General features: G+C 41.3%; 1 protein-coding gene across 1 annotated transcript in view; it reads left to right on the top strand.

The window, feature by feature from the left end:
- Nucleotides 1-9,417: 9,417 nt before the first annotated feature.
- LOC119903834 (collagen alpha-1(XVIII) chain-like) overlaps nucleotides 9,418-21,203 on the top strand; it is a 78,003-nt gene continuing 66,217 nt past the window's right edge. Inside the window, 2 exon segments of the mRNA XM_038720082.1 lie at nucleotides 9,418-9,576; nucleotides 9,653-9,726. Of these exon segments, the coding sequence (XP_038576010.1) occupies nucleotides 9,566-9,576; nucleotides 9,653-9,726 (85 nt within the window). The 5' untranslated portion in view covers nucleotides 9,418-9,565.

Here is a 21,203-nt window from a genome sequence, read left to right as displayed (position 1 = left end):
TTCGTGGAATACCATTAAATGCTTTTGCAGCTGCTGCTGTCCCCTAAAAATACTGGCTGCCTCGATGACAGCAGTGAAGATAAGTCAGGCACTTCCCTTCAGTTGCCAGCAGGGGCTAAAGATAGTTCAGATGGCCATTGCAAGGCAAACTGCTTGGCTTACTTGAGGCTTTGCAATAAAAATCTAAGGAGAAAAGTAAGCTTCAGGTCTCAAAACAGTTTAAAACTCACCCTCATTAAATCTTCAATATTTGTTTAATCCAGTTTTAAGGTTGTCATCTTTCACAGTAGAATGTTACACAGTGTGCAGACGGTAAGAAAGCAAGTGTTTGTAACAGAAATCGGAAATTAGTTCAACATGGCCCAGAAAGTTCCACCTTGGTTCATACTTATTAGGCTGGTAATAATTAACAGAGATTATAATATTTCATTTATTTTTCAATTCTAGTGTGTGAATGTTCTTGAGAATAAAAAAATCAGTTCATGGTCTAAAAATGACAATAATATAATTTATCGCAGTTATTTCTGGTACAATATATTGTCCATCAAAAGTAGCTATCGTGACAGGCCTAGATACAGTAAAGATCTGCATGTGTTTGTGTGTGAGTTTTACTTGCAAGCACTGGTGGAAGAAGTATTGAAGTAATTTATTCAATTAAAAGTAACCACACTTTAAAAGTACTCTATTATAAATAACTGGATTAATATAATTGTAATATGTAAGTTGTACTTCAGTGTTGTACTTGGTTGAGTATAACCACTTTTATGGATCAAAACCCTTGGGACACAATCAATCCTACACAAATACTATTTAATTTGCTGATGGAAAGCTTGACAAGCTTACAACATGTTGACCCCATGTGATCTCGGACAACAAGTTCACACAATGCTGAGCCTATTTGACCCCTTTATGGTTGATTCAATGGGTGAGTGTCATGAGTTCTGATTGGCTGCTGAGCACTAGGGTTAAACCATTTCTGTAAGCCCAGGGGTTGCACACAACATTTAACGTGCTAAGGATCCTCTTTTTTCTTTTTCCCTTTATGTGTAGGTATAAAAATAAAATATTTATAATGCAGTTTTATGAATTGTATTTTTTTCTTTTTCCTTTTGCTCCTCAACTGCCTTTTTGGTAAACAAGCACAATATCACTAATATTGGTACTTTTAAAAACCTAAACAGACTACTTTTTGTTCAAAGATTAGGCACTCGTCAGACATAATTAGGTACACAGGTAATGTTATCAATTTTGATAGAAATTACCGAATTCAAAAGACTTTCAGAATTAAATTATATTTTGTGCACATATATGTTGCCTGGGGGTGGCACAGTGGTACAGTGGGTAGCACTGTCGCCTCACAGCAAGAAGGTTGTGGATTCAAACCCCGGTTTCCCTGGCCTTTCTGTGTGGAGTTTGCATGATCTCCCTGTATCCGCGTGGGTTCTCTCTGGCTTCCTCCCACCATCCAAAGACATGCTGACAAGGTTAATTGGTGTTTCTAAAATTGTCTTTAGGTGTGAATGTGAGTGGTTGTACGTCTATGTGTGGCCCTGCGATGGACTGGCGACCTGTCAAGGGTGTAGCCTGACTTTCGCCCGATGTAAGCTGGGATTGGCTCCAGCGCCCCGCACCCCTTATGCAGGATAAGCGGTTGACGATGGATGGATGGATATGTTGCCTGCCTCCTCCACACTCAGTCTTGTTTCTCCCTTCTGTGGAGCTGTCACCACAAAGATGAGTAGCTCCACCTGCAGCCTAGATCCCATCAGCTCTCATCAAGAACCGTCTTCCGTCCATCACCTCACTCATCATCAAAATCATTAATTCTTCCCTCACTTCCGGATGAGAAAAAAAAAAAAATCAGTCCCTACACCACTCAAACTTGCAGCTGTCACCCCCATCCTGAAGAAACCTGGTCTCATCCCTGACATCATGTCCATCTTCCGAAGTATCTCTAATCTCCCCTTCCAATATAAAATTCTTGAACGTGTTGTTGCTGCTCAAATTAAAACCCATCTCACCTCTAACTACCAGTTAAAACCATTTCAATCCGGTTTCTGCTCACAACACAACACAGCACTGAAACAGCCATCCTCAACGTCACCAATGACCTCCTCTCTGAGTGACTCTGGCCACCTCGCCATCCTCATCATGCTCGACCTCAATGCGGCCTTTGATACCATCAACCACTCCATTCTCCTGTCCAAACTGGAAACCTACTCCTCAGTCTGCCTGCCTGTATGTCTTCTCTGTTTTGTTGCACACCTGTACTCAGAGCCCCTTTTCCACAGCACGGTACCAGCTCAACTCGGCTCGACTCGACTCCACTTACCTTTGTTTGGTTTCCACTGTGAAAAGTTGGACCTGTACCTGCTTCCAGGTACTTTTTTTTCGTATCACCTCCTTCGAGGTTGCAAGCGAGCTGAGGCGATACTAAATTGTGACGTGACAACGCAGCAGACTACTGATTGGTCAGAGAGAATGGTCACTATTCACTGCATCATCATTGCGCGCGCCTGACGAGGGCAGCAGCGGAAAGTTTTATGTTTTGTTTTACTAAATCCACTTCTGAGAAGTTTTGAGGTAAGAAATCAGCTGTGTAGATTTCAAATATTGACAGCTTTACAAAAAGTGATGGCGGAACAAAAATGTGCTTGAAAGTTTTCGGAGTTGAGGAACTCCTCAAGTGGCGGCGGGGGAAGTGGTGCCGCCCGCTCACAGTCCTCTGGTCCTACTGTTACACAGACCGCTGCAGCATCAACAGTAGAGGACAGTACAGCTGTAAGGTCTTCATACCGCTGATCTGTGTTTACATTCTGAGCAATGTTGCAACATTTTAAGCAGCAGTTGTGTGTGGCGTCGCTATGACGACCAGCTACATTGAGGGGTACTATCTGCAATGGAAAGCAGAGCACGGCCAAGTCGAGTCGAGTCGAGTCAAGGCAAGTTGAGCTGGTAATGGAAAAGCGGGTTTAAAGACCATTCCTCTGGAAACGACGCCACTTCTGTCTGGAGGGGGTTCAGACAGATCACTAACTACAAACCCAAAGCCCCACACTTCACCAACGACTCTCGCCTGGCAAATGAGCTGAACCAGTTCTACTGCCGCTTTGAGGGTCAATCGGTCACCCTCCCCCGTGACGCTCAGCTTCAGCCCCAGTCCCCCCACTCCTCAAAGTTGGCCAGAGTCATGCCATGTGCCAGCCTGCTTCAAAGCCTCCTCCATCAGCCCTGTCCCCCAAAAAACAAGGACCACACGACTAAATGACATCAGACCTGTCGCCCTGACCTCTGTGGAAATGAAGTCCTTTGAACATCTTGTGTTGTCCCACCTTAAATCCATCACAGTCCCACTCCTGGACCACCTGCTGTTCGCCTACAGAGCCAACAGGTCTGTAGATGATGCAGTAAACATGGACCTTCACTACATCGTCCAGCACCTGGACTCCCCAGGAACCTACGCCAGGATCCTGTTTGTGGATTTCAGCTCTGCTTTCAACACCATCATTCCGGCCCTGCTGCAGGACTAGCTCTCCCAGCTGAACCTGCCTGACTCCACCTGCAGGGGGATCCCTGTCTTCCTGATAGACAGGAAGCAGCAAGTGAAGATGGGAAAACATGTCTCTGATACCAGGACCATCAGCACCGCTTCCCCTCAAGGCTGCGTTCTTTCCCCTCTTCTCTTCTCCCTTTATACCAACAGCTGCACCTCCAGTCACCAGTCCGTCAAGCTCCTGAAGTTTGCGGATGACACCACCCTAATTGGGCTCATCTCTGGTGGGGATGAGTCCGCCTACAGATGGGAGATCGACCATCTGGTGACTTTTTACCAAAGCAAATTCACTTGGCAATAAAGCTCCTTCTGAATTATCATGTGGCTTTCAGGTTTTTCTCAAATGCTGGCTATCAGACACATGACTGCATCTTATACAGAATGGTAACTTGGCCATCACTTACATTGCGCAGGATGCTACACTGGTACATTTTCATTTATAAAGCCATTTACACCAATTTACAGCCAAGTACATATCATTTAAAAGTGAGGGACTACTTTGGAAGGTACTAAGAATGAGGACAGAAGCAGGAAAGAGGAGTCTGTCTTGCTGTCAGGATGCGTGGTTGGGTGAGCAGGTTGGGGGACCCAAATGCAGGACACAAGGCTGACAGGTTCAGTTCAAAGGTTTAATTAAACAAAAGGCGAGCACACTTACAAACAGAGTGGCTGAGTCCACGGTATTCAAAGTAAAATAAACAATCCCAATGAATAAATAAACAAAAAACAGGCAGACATAGGACATCACAGGATAGAGCATTACAAGCTACAAAGACTGTGGGAAACAGGCAAGGATATATACACAGGGTTTACGAGCTGGGAGGAGACACACAGGTGAGGGACATGAGGCCAACGAGACACTGGCAGGCAGAGAGAGCAGGGGGAAACAGAGAGACTAGCAGGCAGGCAGATTACTGAGGGGTGAAAAGACAAAACACAAGTTACTCAACACTAAACATCAGGAGTAATATAAATAAACTAATACAAGCAGACAGATCACAAATAAACTAACACCAACAAGGAACACAGAGCAGACATGGGCAAAACAACACAGACCAGGAGTAAACACTTAAGACATGAACTAAAGGTACAGGACTAAGAACTAAGACACCGAACTAGGAACTAAGATACGAGACAAGACAGATATTAAGTAACTTAAAGATGTGGATGAATAATGCTAATAAAGGCTAAACAGAGACTAGAGCAAAATGATCAAAATCAGATTAATTAATGACATAAATAGACAAACAGACAGAACTCATGCATGATGGTACAGAAACTAATACATGAGACTGGAACAGAACTGAAATCAGGAAAATACCAAAACACCAGCTGAAAGATAATAACCAGACAATAACATCAGGTAGACGCACACTAAAGGTAGCAAGCAACCCTAAAGTCTAAACTAACAGCACAGCAAAAGGGATTCTAACTAATAAGACAGGGTGGCTAAAGGAGACACAGACCACGAAGACTGGATACAAGACCACAGACTATAAACTCAGATCTAAATGGAACAGATGACCGGACAAACATGTTGACACAAAACCAAACCCTCAGAATCTCAAAACCCAAAAACACAGCACTCAGGACAGGATCATGACACTTATTATAGCCCATCGTCCTGGAAAGAACTCCAGTCTAAGCTTAAGATTGGCGTGCCAATTTCTTTAGCTGCATTAAAAAAAAACAAGAATATCAGACATTCTAACGGACGTATGCACTTGTTTTTAATTAGTTAGATCTCTACAGTTATTCTTTTTCATTTAGTTTGTTTACATATTTAAATCATTGCATTTTTGTATATGTAAATATTTTTAATTCAGGAAACAGGAGATAAAGACACACACTCCTGTCTACATCAGTGGTGCTGAGGTGGAGCAGGCGAACAGTTTCAGGTTCCTGGGAATCAGCATCACAGAGAACCTGACATGGTCGTCTCACATCTCCACGCTGGTGAAGGAAGCAGAAACAAATGTATTTCTTGAGGAAGCTTAAGAAGGTCAAATTCCCTTTTTACAGGCTACACAAATAAAGGGCCAAAAGCACAAAGTAAGAGGATCCTTAGCATGTTAAATTGTGGCAGTACTGTCTTATGCCCTCCAGAATGGGCGTTGCCACATCCTGATTGGCCCAGAGGACACCTGAGATCACCAAGCTGCACTCAATCCCTGCTGGGGAGTCAGTGCAACACTCCTGTGCAACAGGTGCTCTGAATGATTCCTAATCAAGAATTAGAGTTGTGGAAATTCGGCAAAACTAATGGGGAAAAATAAATTAAAATAGCAGAAAATACATACGGACGGCTTCAAAATAGTGGTATGCAACCCCTCGGCTAACAGAAATGGTTTAATCCTTGTGCTCGGCAGCCAATGGGAATGTATGACATGAATTATTTGTTGTCTAACATGTTGTCAACGTGTTAAAAAGCACATATTTTTGACCCGGACAGACGTGATGCCTTTAAGAGGTTTTCACTGTAGTTTATGTCCTGTTGGGTAGCTTGATCTATTGCAATGCATCATAGTATATACGTTAATCATATGTTTTGTACTGTATGTAAAATCTTAGTCTGTAAAATATCTAGTGATGTAACTATAGCTGTTAAATTATTGTGACTTGACTTACTTGACTCTCTAACCCTTTCCTTTCTCTCCGAGTGGAGCACAAGTCATCCTCCTCCAGCTCCCCTCCACTGATCCTATGCCTTGTGGTAATGAGGGGATTGGACAGCACGTGGGCCTGGGTTCTTCAGTGTGTGAGGCTGTTGTGTCACTGTGAGACCTGGTCTCAGCATGGGCTGCGGTGTCCCTTCAGCTGTTTAGTGGCTCCAGAGCCCCCCACACTCCCTCCTCCCTGATTTCAGCTGTTGGAAGTAATCTGATATAACTCAGACCCCTGTAGCTGCTTATGAAACGCTTTGTGTCTACGACTGAGCAACAACTTTAAGGGTTATTTTATCATGCTCAGAACATATACTGAAACCAAATTCAAGTTTGTATTGTTTCTTTGTGTTTGACCATTTCCAGATAAAAGTGTTTAAATATATGTTGGCTATCATAGGTGACAAAGAACACAAAAGGATTAGAGTTTACCACACCACGAAAAATAAATCCCCAAGTAAAGTTTCTTAAGGGCAGAAAACTAGTTCACCAGCAGCAGATGTTGGTGCAGGTTTCAAAATGCACAACCAATCTGAGGCTCTCATGTCGGTACAAATAAACACTGAAATGTTTTTATGTTTGTTTTTTACTTAAATTCTTAAATAGTCTTATAAATATTATTCTTTACAGAAATGGGATTACACACATTTGTTACACTGTTTTCATTGATAAACTCACAGAACAGCTGGGTTGAAATTATGATGGAAAAACATTTCAGTCAAGCGGTCATCTATCACAAGACCAGTAAATCACTGGACTAGAAAAGGGTGTGAAGCTTTTAAATCTAAACAGTGTTGACAGTATCAACAGAACAACCATCTGGTTAGTCAACACTGACTGTCAAGAAAAATAAATAATAAGAATAATATATATATATATATATATATATATATATATACACACACACACATGTGAGGTGTGTCATTCCAATGTGGACTCGAAAAAGTTTTTAAATAGACACCTTGAGGGTCAAACGATCATATCTATCATATCTATCTATCTATGATGCGATGACAGCAAAACAATATACAAGCAGAAGTTTGAAGCTTGTTTTCACTGAGCAGCTGTTGGTACTTTGAGCACTATACCTCTGAATAAAGTTAACACTGAACCTGTTACTAGCATTAACAGAACAAACAAATTCTATTGAAAAATAAATAATTTATAAATGAATAAATAAAGAAATTGGCATTTTCATTTTTATACCCAGTGATCATGTACTGCAGCAAGTCTGCATTGTTGCTCCCAGTACTAATAACTGTGACACATTGCTCATGTCAGGTGATAATAACTGAAGTTGTGTTTTCATTACGGAGCTGCAGTATGCGCTATATGTTCCTCTCTGAGGAAAAAATCCCGCCCTGCTCTCTGTAAGGTTCCACTGCAACATAGCATTTAACAGACAATTTTGCCTTTCTTTTCCCTGACACTGGAATGTGAGCAAAGCAGACATCCACAGAGCGGTGGACGTGTTCAGACAGTAGCCCGGAGGCCTACAGATAGAGACTAATACAGCCGAGTCTAATGCATTGTGCCGGAGGACTGAACCCAATGCCTTTTCCTGTGATAACAAACTCACCTTACGTACTCAAAGAAGTTTTAAAGAAGCTATCAGAACCTGAGACACATATTGACAAATTTACATGTTTTATTAATGTTATAAAACCGACCAATCACAACTGTAAAACCAAGACATGTATCTAGGTATTTCTACCTAGAACTGCTGCATCAACAAATGGATAAAATCTTCTCTCTTGTTTGTGGCAGTGTAGACAAAAGCAAATCTGAGGTTAAGACACTTTAGTGATTATATTCAGCTGCTTCTTTTGTGTTTTACGGTTGTGCTATGGTTGAGTAGGCCTCAACCATACGAGCCTAGCTCTTTGGCATTGTGGTCATGTTGCATGTTTGGTACCCTGTAGACTACGGGTTCAAATCTGGGAGAGATTTGCCCGTCTGTCAGGGGAGTGCAGTGTGACAGACCACTGTCACCATGGTTGAGTATGCGCTGTGACTGCTGCACCACTTAGCCTGGGTCTTTGGTATTCTGGTCAAGATGCAATTTGGCACCCTGGGTGGGGTGACTGCTCTTTCTCCTCTGTCACAATCAATTAAACGTTTTGGAGTTTTTACATCATTATCGCAGTTGCTGCTTCTTCAATCTAACGAGCCTACGACCTACTCAGATGTGGAGACTGTGTCAGCGTGCACCGGCTGACAGCATGCAGTGATGAGTGGCACAGGACCAGATCAGATGTTTCCTCTGAAAAGAACACCGACTTCGCCATCTGGTGTTCATCATATGTAAGTGGAACATGCCACAACTCAGCTGATCCAGTCCATGTTTTTCAAGGCAAATACAAAGTTTGTTAAATTCGAGTTTTTCAGATTTAATTGTTCAATTCGTTCATTCTTTGTAATTTAGTGGCCCAGTGAGCTAAAAAAACTACTTCACGTAGGTTTGATTGTATAATTAGTTCAGCCAGTATGATCTTACTTTCTAGTAATGCAGACGTTATTCTCTCTTAAATGGATTAAATCACCTAGTAAGAACACCTTAGAGGAATACAGTTTGATTTATTTTCACATTACCAATTACAGTCTGCTTTACTCGTGGAGGCCTCACCTTTCTCTTACCTCTAAGCAGGATAAACCAAAGTCAACAAGCCTTCACTGAAACTACATGTGGTCATTATCTTGTCAAGTCCATTCTTGTGAGGCCACTACAGCTGGAGAGGGTAGTGACAGTGTGTCTGCATGAATGAAGGAAGATTTTCCGGCGGGAAAAACTTCGTTTTACACAGTTCATGTTGTAGTTTTTCACCTATTCACATCCCCTCCAGCTTCTGTCAGTGGAGGGCCATGCCCGTGGGCTTGACAGGTTCGTCTCAGGATACACAGGCTCTCTGTTCTCTCTGCATTGTTAAAATGTGTGAACGAGGGGGAAAGGAAAGGTTTTAAACCCAGAAATAAATAACAAACATTAAAAATGTGTTAAACCATTACACAAAATAATAAAGCACCCATTTATTATTATTATTATTGTTATTATATTTGTTGGATAGTTTTGGATGACACGGGTCCCTAAACATACAGACTGTAACTTGAAAATGAGTGGAATTTGTTCCCTTTTAGGACCTGGCGGAAGTCCCTGAAGTGAACTCCTCCAGGTCACCGCTCTCCCTCTCCACACTTCTTCTCTGCTTCCAGCGAGGCGCCGCGTCCCCATCAGCTGTTCCAGCAGCGTGCAGCAGCAGCGGTGCTGCAGGGAAGCGGTGAACAGTCCTTACACCCCGTTACCCCCGAATAGTCTATGTAGATTTCCCACTCTGTGTCAGTGAAAGAAGAGATGAAGATGAGGTACGTTTTTATTTCACCTTTTAGTAGCTGTTAGTATCGCGGTAAAGTTGTGAATGACTGCTTGCTTCCTCTGCAGGTGTTGCTCACGGCTGGAGCGCCTTCTCTGCTGCGTCCTTATTCTCGTCAGTCCAGCTGCATCGCGGTGGCCAGGTAAGAACTGATACTGAATATATAGCTTATAGCTTAGTAAACTGTACCTTCTTCTAGTAGTAACCTTTGCAGCATTCATAATGTGTTCTAGCGCCCCAGTTGTGTCGAACAGTTAACTTCTGTGCATTTGGTTTCTGCATCTTCCAATAAAATCAAGTTATCGCCATAATAAAAGTTTAAATATCAAAATACTAGCTTACATTGACAAAGATCCTTTATGCTGCTGGAATTTATCTTCGCAATTTAATTTGTTGTAACACCTTTATAAATAAGTGAAGACTGAGATTGGTAAAACTAGAGGCCACTGCATTTGCCCCTCAGTTTACACAAAAAGTAAAAGGACTAAACCTGAGGAAGCTCCACAACAGGTATGATGCTTAACTGCTGCTGTATGTTGAGCACGGTGTTCTTCATTGCTATCTTGTCTTTGGCTTGGATTGTATTTGTCGACTGCGTATTCTTGGCTCTACAGCACCTTCACTAACTGACTTGCATGGCTGCTACAAAGCTGGGATGACACATTGTCATGATTCAGTGATGAAACATAGTTTGTTCATTCAGACAAGGTCAAAGAGTCTTTGGGACTGTTAACAGGGTTTCTCCTGTCCAAAGTCTGCAGTGCTCAGAAACCTACATTCCTTCTTTGTACTTTGTCTTGCTCTGAGTCTGACCAGAGACTGTTGCTTGTAGTGGCTGCAGTTTACTACTGAAAAATGCTTTCCCCCCCTTTTACTCCGGTGTAATGACCTGTTAACACAAATGAATGCTGAACTTTAAGTATTTTTACACACACAATGCTAACAGTGTTAAAGGGCTATATGAGCCGCTGAATGAAAGAACTCTTTTCTGCCGCTGAATAATTTATCTTTGAACCTGTCATTCGTTTAATTTAGTAAAACTTCAGTTGGAGAAGTGTGTAGCTGTCAGACGATAGCGAGAGGAAACTGAGAGGACTTCGATTAATATTTGATTGACTGTGATCACCACCAGCTAGTAGCGGTATTTTAGGGGCTTTGGGAGAAGACACACTTGTATATATGTGAAATTGACCAAACCCCTTCTACTGCTCATTGTATTGTCTTTTGTAACTAACCCAACCACCTAGTACTCTGAACAGGTTTGATCAAACTCCTTTTTATGTTCTCTTTTATATAAACATATCAAATCTTGATAATACTCCATCTTTAACTTCAATGGAGGTCAGAACAGGTAAAAAACAAACTGAAAGAGCGTAAAACATGTTGCAAGAAACACTTAAACAGTGTGAGATTTTCACAGGAATGCTGTCCTGTCTGTGTGCGTCCTGGTTGAAGAGGCCAGACACTCTGTCTCAAGAGCAGTGCCTTCGGCTGCCTGCGACATGGTTGAATTAGGTCTGATTCATTCCCAGTCCCTGGCTGGGTCAGGAATCCCTATTGTCATGTGATCTTTGACATGCACCCAGCGTGGTTTTCCCCGAGGGGAGCAGGACGAGGCGGGGGGAGGGGAGCGGCTGTAGGGGGACACCCCACCGTGCCATTTAATGGCTGAATTAGATGCCACATTAAGAATCACAGCTGGCTTGGGGGTTTCTCCTTTTCAGTGCAGGGACATGATGACAGGCTTTCAGCGTGCTGGGAACAGATAACAAAACATTTTTAAAATCCCTACATTACTGTATTTGCTCCAAAGCATATAGAAAATACTTTAAGTAAGGAATCTATGTTTTTACTAAGTGAGGTACAAGCTTTTTGATTTAAAGTGCTCCTGTTTGAAGTGACTCTACAACTTCCATACAATTATCTTAAGCCCAAGTCGGTGATACTCCTGTTGTAGTAATATATGATGGAATAGTACGTCTGTTGCAGAGCACCGTTTGAAACGTCACGTATAGCTGTAGCATTTGCAGGATTACTTATGATACTACATGATTTAATCTACAAACTGTCTGTTTGTCCATTGTGGTTTTCAAAAGATTTTCATTTTCATTTTTTTTTAAGATATAAAGACTAACTGAAATTCAGTGATAGAGCGGGTCCTTGACTGAATTTAAACTTGACACATTGTGATTACATGCACATTATGTGCTTTGGCCCACCTGTGCCTTAGTATTATTTTTTTTGTGTAGTCAACGAATAGAAGCATTTTAATGAAGCATGACCCTGTATATTCCATAACCACAAAGCTAATTCAGGTTTACGTTGTGTGAGCTCGGTCAAGACAGAAGGAGTGAGCTGCAGGATAAGTGAAGAGCAGGCAATTAAGTTTTCAAGATAAGAGTGTAAAATCTGAATCTTCTGGGCAGCAACAGCTCAGTGTCAGGATATAAAGAATTACCAACGTACCAACAAATAAATCATCAAATGTATTTTGATTAATTTGAAAAATCACAGAATCATATGTTCTCAATGGACAAACTCCGAATTCCTAAAAAAGACACAATTGTAATATTCCAGACAGTAAGTACTCCCACCCTTTCAAGAACAAACGTCAGGTGTTGTGCGGTGAACGACTTTCAGATTGGTGGCTCTGATAGGATCATTTTAACTCTCAACTGAAATAAATGGACCGACTGTGCACAGATTCTGTTGACTCAGTGAACCTTGTGATGTCTAATCCCTGGATTTTCAAGTCAGTAAACCTACTTATTCATGACTGACATCTTGGAGCCTCATATAAAGGCTTGGGAGTTAATTCAGCATTGTTTTGTTACTGGATATTGTGTCAGCCACCAGTATTTAAAAGGCCATTAAACCTCAGGACGATGGTTTATATCTTTCAGTGTGGAGATAGCCTGGTTTGTGACTTTTAGCTTTGGCTTACATGTGTGTGGAGTTGTGGGTGGGGGTCATCCAAAATGTCAAGTAGATGTCTGCACCGCCCTTTCTGGCTCCTTTCTTTCACCGTTTTCAGTGGATTGACACTTCCTTTATGGGGTTATGTTCTTACTCGTGCCAGAATGGCAACTGTCTTTTGTCACTCACCAAGACACAATGCAGATACAAGCTCTCTGCTGATAATTTGAGTTGGAAGTTTCAATGCGCAAGTAGTGGACTAAAGACGCCTTTTAAAATTCCAACTGATGCTTTGCAGTAAAAACACTTGAGTCTATACGTAGCTGTTGTTTTTTTGTTTCGTAAAGACTGTCACAACGATGTTTTTATAAGGCCATTTCTGTCTGCCTCTTAAAACTCATACAGCATAACAGGACCACAATCTTAATGCAACACAGCTGTCAAAATCCAGGATCTCTACATGAGAAACACACTTTCTAAGGAGACTGAAAAGGAAATCTAGATATGGTGTAGTTTACTTTAATGTGGATGTGTTTTTGTCGGAAAACCATGGTGGTCACATCCTGCTTTGATTATTTAATTCAACCCATCTGGATCCCGTAGTGAATCTGAAGAGTTGTATATCAGCGCTGGACATTGCGAAACATGGCCCAGTTCGAGGATCACCCCTGAGTCACCAGGAATACTGTTTGACTTAATGTGTATGTACACGTTGGAAACGTAAAGTTGACGTGATTGTCACTTTGTTTTTCATGATTTCTATCTATCAAGTAAATATTGTGTATTCCCTGAAATTCTGGTGCCAAGATCTTAAGAAACACTCTTAGATTCTGTAGATGGTTTTACTATTAATAGTAAATAATAGTACTATTACTGATTAATACTAGAACTTTTTAGGATTGCTGTTTGTGTTGTTGTCACCCTGAAGGTGAGGTGTATATGCCCATTGTGTGTCATGCATCCAGCCCAATTTGAAACCTTGCAAGTATTTACATCAAACTGAACTGAAAGTTAGCAGATGTTATGGATGGGATTTTACAGAAATGACAAACATAAAAACTGACCCCAGTCAAACGAGTGACATGAAATAGAAATCTAATATTGTGACATGGAAATCTGACATTGATTGTGTAGACAACAAAGTTTTGTTAGCATTGTCATGTGTAAAGAAAAGCACTTGCAGGGCTTTGCTCTGTATTTGTTCTGTATTTGCGATTCCCTATCATCTTGGTTTTCAGGGCAGAGCGTCCTTTAGCATGTTGCTGACAGCTGTTATTTGTATTTTTATGTGTTCCCACCGCTCAGCGTTTCAGGTGCGCTCGGCTGTTCTCTCATGCTGTCCCTGATGTCAAAATGCTGGGTTGACAGCGGAAAAATACAGAGGGACACCATAATTACTGCTTATGCTCCAAGAGAAGAGGATTTGTAGGGCCACTTGCTCTGTACACCCAACTATCTCCAGCACTAATGGCACACTGAGGGCCTTGTTACCTCTTAGCACCTCTTTCCTGTTTGCGGTGAAACCCTACTTATTTGCTTGTCTTTCCCAGCCTTAATCGAGGTAACAGTTCATGGAAGGTGTGAAGCTAAGCTGTGCAAATAACAGGACTTCTGTTTTTTGTTGGACAAAATGAAGGGTGGTTGCATTATACAGCGCATAACAAAATTGGGACATAAGCGCTGTAGAGATAGCTTCTTCATATGTACATTGTGATTCCATTAACTTTGTTGCAGGACTACTGATAGACTAAAGCATGTTGAAGCACGCTACCAAGCCGCGTCAAGCAGCAAAAAGCCCCATAATGAAATCTGTCAAGGGTGAGCATAGCCACAGTCGCATTGCACTGTAAAGTAAGAAAACCATAATGCTGTTATAGACATATCAACCACGCAGATTACCCTGGCAAAGGGTGTACAGCCTCTTCAGAAAACATTACATTTCAAGCCAGACTTACTTCTCCTCTTTGTGGTCGCTTTGACAGCACTGTAAGCTGTAGCCTGGGTTAACACTGGTTTCCATGACCACCAGGTGCAGATTTTTCCACCACAAAGCCGTATTTGGCTGTAGCAAAGGAAACCAGATCCGTCTACCTGGCACTTTGTCCCTGTCTCCAGCTTTAGAGAGTGTTCACTTGTCCTCACTGACAGCCTGCTGAACACAGAGAGGCATGAAACAGGAGACCCTCCCCTCCACCCATTTACATTCTCTTGTCCTAAGAAACCTATACCATAAGCCTTTAACTCTCCGTGAGCCAGGACGGATCCAGAGTGACCAAGACTATATAGGCCGCTTCATATCTACAGTTATGATGCGACCCTCTGACATTTTTTCAAAGATACTTTGCAGATTCAGACTTGAAATAAGCATATTTTAGCGGTCAGATGTGAACATTGTTAATACACGCACCTTCTACCACCCAATGCGCTTTTTTAATGAATGAATAGACCATTCAGCATTTCATGAGGCCCCTCTCGGAATGCCATTGTGCTTTTTCAAACCTCACTTTGCCGTTATATCCCTCTTTTTGCTCTCCACATCTTATCTTCTGATTGATTCTCATGACGTGCCGGGTGCTTTTCAAGGCATCCTTGAATTCCACTCATTCACCCGTCCTTCAAGAGCTGCCATGTCTGTAGGCACTTCTCTTTTTACCCCCTCACAAATCTCACACCATGGGGGTATGAACTGAGGAGAATCCCATGGGACAGGGAGATTACTATCAGGTCTAGAGCTCCTGTGACAAAAGAGGGATTTGCTGAGTCCTGCACCTCTGTCCTCCACTTTCGTATGGTCTTGCCGGAAGTAGGACTTTGGGTGAGGGATGGGATTCCATGACATGGCCCATCTTCACTGTACCAGTCAGAAACTGAGAGTTGGACTTTCTGGATGTACTCGAAGAAGTTCTCAGATCCTTTACGTAAGTTCCAGTACCAAAATGTCAAAGTACTCACACTAAATTAAAAAATCTACTTAAGTAGTTAAAGTATTTAAGTAGTGTAAGCTAAATTTACATTAAGTATCAAAAGTAAAATCACATGTTTTGCAGCATTTTACTGTACTACTTTATAAACACTATATGCAGTTTAGCATGCTGGTTCCCAACCTAGGGGTTGGGCCCCTGCAAAGGGTTACAAGATTAATCTCAGGGGTCTTGAGATGGTCAGTGGAAGTTAATAATCATATTAATATACAATATTGCATAATTTGACCTCTTTGAGCCTTAAACTGTTATTTAAATGATATCATCTGAGAAGTTTAATTGGGACTGCTGCTAACAACTCACCGACATCTGAAATGTGACGGCCCCCAACTCAAAAGCAATTAGCTTTAAACTAATGTAGTGGAGTATAATGTATAAGTTTTCCTACTGAAATGTGGTGCATTAGAAGTATAAAGTAGAATACAATGGAAATATGTAAGTAAAGTCCCTTAAAATGGTTCTTACGTACAGTGCTTGAGTAAATGTACTTAGTTACATTACACCACTGCAGAAGATCATGCGCTGAGCCTGGAGTTCTACAAAGTGAATGCCTTGGTTGGTTGTAATTTGGAAGCTGCTAATTGTTGCGTGAATCATGAGCTTGCAGACAATAAAGGGTGCCCTCTATTCACTCTGTGGTTGTTATGGGCCTGGTGGCACAGTGCCATCCATTGAGAGGTTTAGAGAGGAGCAACATCGGCCAACATGGGGACATCAAATATTTAGGGATCCAGTGAAAGATTTGCAGGGCCATTCGTCTGCCGAGACAGTGGCAGTATCAGTCAGGGAGATGGGCTGTAAGATCTTCAGTCAAATGCCTCCCTCTGCGGCCGCTTGGCTTACTGAGGCATCCCATGAAATTAGTTAGAGCCATGTTCAACAGGACCCAGTGGTTTCACGGTTCCAGTTTATAACCTTATTATCTGAGCGCGGTACTAGTGTGTAAAGTTTTTGTAACCTTGAGTTTCCTGTCTTGAATGTGTCCAACCAAGTAAAAAGCATAATAGAATGCAAGAGAATAGTGAAAGTGTCAGTGTTCATCCAGGCTGCATTATGGTGTAGTCGACCCATGTCTTCTCACATGGGTTTTATTTCTCTCTGAACAGCTTGTCTACACAGGAGGTGTTTCAGTCGTCCTACTCAACCGCATTTGACGGAACAGATAAGCGATTATTTTAATCAATCCAGCTATCTACACAGGCCATATAACAGTTCACCCTATATGCACATAAACATGATCCGAAACGTATTTTAACAATTTGCCAATTTTGTTTGTCATTTAATGCATTTAACTACAGCGATTGTGTGTTTGTTCTCTGAGCGCTGCCAAAACACGTGTAGAGACAGACGGAGCATTGGGGCTGCTGCTGCGCTGATAATCTGTTGCTTTTGCTACGCAGGCTGTGTGGCCATTTTGTCAATACACAAAAGTTACAATTTTATTTGTGAAGCTTGTTGGGAGCACTACACAGCATGGGAACAAGCTCAGCTTCTTGGTTAGCTGTCTCCATCAGCCAGCTATCACCAAACCGGTCCCATTTCCCTTTCAGAACAAACTGAAGGTTTGTGAAAGTCATCTGGCTCCTTTACTGACTTTCAGCTGGCAATGCTTTTCAAATGAAGTGAAATAAAAACATCAGAAGGTTGCAAATAGAATAATTCTCAGAACATGTGCTTATGTAATGACAATATTTGCATTTTAATTCTATTGCTGTATTGCTCTTTAAAATCTAACTTTTCAGATTAGATGAGCCTGTTTGTAAAGCAGTGTAAGCAAAAACTGATAAATATGTGTCTGCATATTATCAGAAGGGCTTTAAAAAGGGACAAAAAATGGCGATATGTCGAGTTTGATGATGAGACAGTATCATTTAATGTTGCATTAAAGAATCAGTTTCACCCTGTCGCCTACTATGGCTGGGCGATATGTCGAATATATCGAATATATGTGAATATTAATTAATGTGTGATATAGCAGATTACCAGTGCTTCTGCTGGTCGCTGCTGATGGTCAAGCTAGTTAGCAGCTATGAGCAATGTGATTTTTTTCGCTGTGGAAAACTCCTCTAATCGCTCTAATTACTTGTAAATATGTTTCAACTCAGAAACGTATCTGGGAGGTTTTAGGCTATTTATTTATTATGGCAAAGTTTTCTTAAAGGGGATGTCGTGACCGGTAACACACAGGTGCAGTTAGGCAGTGGGTGTGCAAACCAGAGGTGGTTAGTATTCAGGTCCATTACTTAAGCAAAAGTACTAATACCAGCATAACTTTGAAAATACTCCACTACAAGTAAAAGTTCTGCATTCTAAACCTTAAAATAAAAGTAAGCAAGCATTATAGCAAAATGCACTTAAGGTAGTTATATTGAAGTAAAATGGTCTCTGGTAGCATTTTACTATTATATATGATGTATTTGGATTGATTTTTTTTTCTATGTTGCATTTTACTGCTGTAGATGTTTATGGTTGAACTCATTTTAACTACTTTATATACAGTTGGGTAGTTTATTATACAGCACTGCATCATGCCACACTAATTGTGTTTTTACTGAAATGGGAACCAGACATGATCTCAAGGCCAAAGTTCAAAAAACATAGCCTCACATTGCCTAAAGACTACAGCGTAAGGCCTGCTGGCTGCAGAAATGCACATCCGCTGCACCTCAGTGAGAGAAAATATCAAATAAAATAAAATAGAAGAAGTGTGTGTTTGTTTAGCAATACATGGCTCAATTGTACCTGGAGGCCCACTGTTGGCTTGATGTAGGTCCCAACAGGTACACACTGGCCTTGGGCAGGTTTTGTACTTGTTTTCACTCAGTCTCTTGTTTCCCCCCTTCTACTCTTTCTCTCTGTGAAAGCTACGATAAGGCCACTGCTCTAGGAATGTCTTCGGGTGAGAGTAACTTTAGATTTCTGGTTTGGCATGCTGTACATACACTAGATCAGATCAGAGACATAGGTTTTATTTGAGAATCATTGCTCTAACCTATATTTTGATCTTTATCTGTGTAATTGTGTGTGTCTTCAGTCTGCCCTGAAACTAAATGTTTCCTGTTGCTTGTCGGAAGAGTTGGCAGCGCATTGTCTGAGTTTACTTTGCACAAGAGAAATACCATTGATGCAGGTTTAGATAAGATTATTCTGTCCAACCTCTTATTTATCATTTTTGAAATACCTAGCTAAATTCAATAAATTAAATTTAGTCATACCCCTCGGCTGTGGGGTCAAGATATTTTTCAGCTGGTTCACTAAGTTCACTTCTTTTGGATCAGGTTGGGGCACCAGTTCACCAAAGCCCCATCACGTGGATTATAACATGCCTTTGCTTGGCTTAAGCAGAAACAGAGGAAGAGCATGACCTGTGGGCTTTTTGTGCTGAAGTGCCCAGCGGAGGGAACAATGGACGCTGGCACCCCGGACCCTAGCCTGGCCTGTACTAATTGAGGGCCCTTATATTGTCTTGTTGATGAAAGCCCTCTTTGTCCCACTTACTTCTCTTCATCTACTGTATCCCCCGGGCCTCTGATATAGCCATAGGCATAACGTCATTCCCTTCCAGCTATTGTCTCTCCATTCAGTATAGAGGATTAAAGTGTCAGTTGAAGGTGAAGTATAAGCTAGCCAGCATTTTTCACTGAGGGGAAATTTGAAGGTGTTATTCCTGGTAAGCTAAAAGTTTGTGCCCCCGTCAGCACCCCTTCTACTGTAGGGGAAGAGACTTTGCCTTTTGTGGACCAGCTAAGGGAAAGGTCCAAAGTCTATACTTCTCATTAATCTATATGAATCAGATGTGATTGGTACTCAGTAGCCAAGTAGCAAGAAATTGGACTGAAGAAATTGGCAGGGGCTCTCAGCTGTGAGCTTCTTTCAAACATGGTGACAACTTTGAGCATCAGTTCAACCAACTCAGTGATTTGTCTGCTCAAAATAAATTTACATATGTAATTGTCCAGTGCAGGGGCGATAAGTGGGGGAGCCCACATTCACTGCTTTTGTCTCATTTGTTGCAGCGGTGTCCTCACTGTGGAATTTGTATCAGTCTCCTGCAAATGTCAAGGGTTTGGGCTCATGATTCCCTCCCATGAAAAGAGGGAGCTTTGTGACAGAAAAAGAAGTGTTTTACCACCGTTTCATGGTCGGATTTACTGTCAGTGTTGATCCGCATTGACATGTTCTTGAAGTGCTGTGCAAAGCTGAAACTCAACACTTGAGCAAGGCCTAGCAGGTTCAAAGAACCAGCAAGAGGACAAAGAGACGGGACTGGCCAACAGAGTGAAACCGTTCCTTACACAAACTGACTACGTACAAATGAGATCTGCATGCACATTCTTTCCGCATGAAGCCCACGTCTTCAGTGGAGGATGTTATTTACTTATGCATTTAGGAGCAACAACAGGAATGGAAGGAAATTCATTCCTGGCTTATGCTGACTGCTGAGGGGATGTGCATATATATTTGCAGCTTTGCCAGCATTTTTAGCTGCGTGGTAAATCTTAGACCTGTGTAGGCAGGTAGAATGGGTGCAATCGTGGTGAGTGTGAGAGTCTTATGGACCATGAAGATAAATAGATGAGTGAGGGAGCTGAAGTGGCACTGCGTACCTATAAATGTCACATTATCAAAATTTTGTATTTACTTTCCATCTCTAGAGAGGATACAATCCATGAAGCTCACAGGAAGGGGTTTCCTTATAATTCAGTTTTCAAGAGTTTTCCAAGTTTTTTTTAAACTTTTCTTGGCAGATTGTAACTTAGCTTGTGTCAAACAGATTTTAGCATACTTTCAGTAGAGGAGGCCAGAGTTTGCAGCACAAAAAAAAGTTCTAATCTGAGAATACTGAGAATGATGAAAAGGGGGGGGGAATTAGAGGAAGCTTAAATTACAGACAGCAGACCAACTGCTAACATATTTTACTTGTAATCTTGACTGCATTAGGACATACAGCTGCTGAAGTTTAAAACCCTATGCTTAAACTAAAATCCTTATGGACATGGCTCAGGAACTTCTCACTGTGCTCCATAGATGATAAATATCATTGAAATGTCAGCATCTGTCAGCCCCAAGCATTACAAAAAGTAGCTTTAAAACCACTAAGGAATGTATAAATGTTCACGCTCTATGCAAGAACTATTTCACAAATAAACATGTGAAATTCTTTGAGCAAAAAAAGTGCTGCCTTTTTTCTGATGTCTTACAAAAACATTTTATATAATCTGTTATCGTTATTTTTTAAGTTTAACAGCTTATTTTCGCTCCTGAGTGAAAATTGAAGAAAGCAGATGGTTAATTGTGTGGTTAAACTTTGCCAAACAGTGGATCACTTAACAAATCTGAGCAAGAACATTTAAAACTTATGATAGAACATTTAACAAATATGATTAGTAAATCCTTTTTCAGTCCCTTTTCCTCAACAAAATTAATATTTTATTAGAAATATTAAGTGCTAATTTGTTCGCGATTCAAATGAATTAAACCAAATATTTATTGATGATATTGAATATTTATTATATATAATTCTATTGCTGGTCAATTAAACTCCAATTGTTTAATTGCCCAGCCCTACTTACACCTTTACTAACCAATCACCATCAGTGTTATTAATTATTATTCATGTTCTATCAGGCCAAACCACACAAGATATTCGTAAGATGCTGATGAAACACTAAAATCCAGCATCATCAATTCTGCTTTTCTCTTATTTTGGAGGACAGCATTT

This window comes from Micropterus salmoides, unplaced genomic scaffold (genome assembly GCF_014851395.1).
Source record: "Micropterus salmoides isolate LMB-PRFRI ecotype aquatic unplaced genomic scaffold, ASM1485139v1 Ms_hic_scaffold_15, whole genome shotgun sequence".
NCBI classification, from domain to species: Eukaryota; Metazoa; Chordata; class Actinopteri; order Centrarchiformes; family Centrarchidae; genus Micropterus; species Micropterus salmoides.
The sequence above is the reverse complement of the archived record's forward strand: the minus strand, read 5'-3'. Positions and strand labels throughout refer to the sequence as shown.